The sequence below is a fragment of the Etheostoma spectabile genome, chromosome 14 (assembly GCF_008692095.1).
Source record: "Etheostoma spectabile isolate EspeVRDwgs_2016 chromosome 14, UIUC_Espe_1.0, whole genome shotgun sequence".
Lineage (NCBI taxonomy): Eukaryota > Metazoa > Chordata > Actinopteri > Perciformes > Percidae > Etheostoma > Etheostoma spectabile.
In genome coordinates, this window is record NC_045746.1 from 12,746,365 (window position 1) to 12,748,007 (window position 1,643).

Genomic DNA, 1,643 nt, shown 5'->3' on the forward strand with positions numbered 1-1,643 from the left:
GTGTGTGTGTGTGTGTGTGTGTGTGTGTGTGTGTGTGTGTGTGTGTGTGTGCAAGAGTAAGTATCAACATCCTTTTTAGTACAAACAACATCCGCAAATCATCAACATAGTTACATCATAACAAAATATGCACGCTTATTAGTGGCACCTCGTTGTCCTCTGGCACACCTTGTTTTACCCGGGCAAAGAATGCAATCCCGGAGGAGAAGTTCAAAGCAAAAACCCAGAGAATGAAAAACACGCAGCCCCTCTGTTTCTGTCTTGTAAATTTTACGGCTTTCCGCAGGTTGTGGTCGTCTTTCATCTCCATGAAAGGCAGGATTCCTGAGTGCACGTTCGGCCGAGCGACATTCCCGACTGGACTTTGTGGGACGGTGTGGTAGCGTTAGGCTTAATGGAGGGCAACATACCGTGCAAGCACACAAATGCACGCTTGCAAGAGAAAATTGCTGCACAAAAACAAACGCTTCATGTAATCAAACGCATGTTTGATGGCGAAGGCTGACCAAAACAGCGGCCTTTAAACAACTTCTCATGTCCTCAAACAAGTGCAGACAATTTGCGGTGGGAGACGAGGTGCACCTGTTCAGCCATTTTTATATCTGCAGACTAAAGAAGCACATGTTTTCGAGGAGTCTTAATTGACTCAACTAATGAGTGTGTGTGTGTGTTTTCCTCCTCTCAGGAAGTTGCAGAGCCGCTGCAGGATCTGAAGGAGGGTATGGAACAGCTGGAGAAGAACAAAACTCTGCGCTACATCCTCTCCACACTGCTCTCTATAGGAAACTTCCTCAATGGCACCAACGTGAGTCATGACCATTACCGGTTCATCACACCGGGTCATAATGACAAGCTTCTTTTTGTTTGTTGCAGTAGTTTGTGGTAATTGCAGAGAAATAATCTGCATTTTTACTGTTGTGTGGGTTTTCCAAGCCTTTAATTTGTAGATTAAAAATGACATCACATACGGTAGCTACTATAATTGGGTGAGAACACACGTACCTCATAATAGTACTCCAGATGTATTCTTTGCTCAATAGCTATTTCTTTTGTTGTGTGTCCAGGCAAAAGGCTTCGAGCTGACTTATTTAGAGAAGGTTCCAGAGGTGAAGGACACGGTTCATAAGCAGTCTCTGCTGCATCACGCCTGCTCTGCTGTGGTGGACAACTTCCCTCAGAGCACTGACCTCTACTCCGAGATCGGAGCCATCACGCGATCTGCAAAGGTACGCTCCGCACTCACTAATAAAAAGCTTGTATATGTGCTATTTTGCATTCCTAAATTGGGAACACTTTTCAAGCTGGTTCTAATTAAACATAAGGTGCTGTGCTGCCTTAAAATGCATGTCACAGCAACTGTACCCAACTCGATAGATTTTAACAACTGATACGTTACAGTCCGATTTACTTTCCAGTTTCCATTTTGCCAGGAATTCATTACTCATTTGCCATACGCAGGCATCAGGCAGCCAGTGACCTCTTTTAAATGAAATGTTTACAGAGTTAGGGACTGAAGAGCATATTAACCTTCCTCATTGTTCTCATTAGTATTAGAGGAAACAGCCAATTTAACATATAGTAAAGAAACTGCATGTTTCAATGTTTCTTTTGATTTACAAAAAAAAAAAAGGTCTCTGGAGAGA

The 1,643-nt window shown here is 43.2% G+C and overlaps 1 protein-coding gene across 6 annotated transcripts in view; it reads left to right on the forward strand.

The window, feature by feature from the left end:
* fhod3a (formin homology 2 domain containing 3a) overlaps nucleotides 1-1,643 on the forward strand; it is a 59,072-nt gene that overhangs the window by 53,603 nt on the left and 3,826 nt on the right. For all 6 annotated transcript variants that reach the window (XM_032536371.1, XM_032536372.1, XM_032536373.1 and 3 more), the window contains 2 exons: nucleotides 686-805; nucleotides 1,065-1,226. In XM_032536371.1, the coding sequence (XP_032392262.1) occupies nucleotides 686-805; nucleotides 1,065-1,226 (282 nt within the window). The remainder of the gene's footprint in view (nucleotides 1-685; nucleotides 806-1,064; nucleotides 1,227-1,643) is intronic.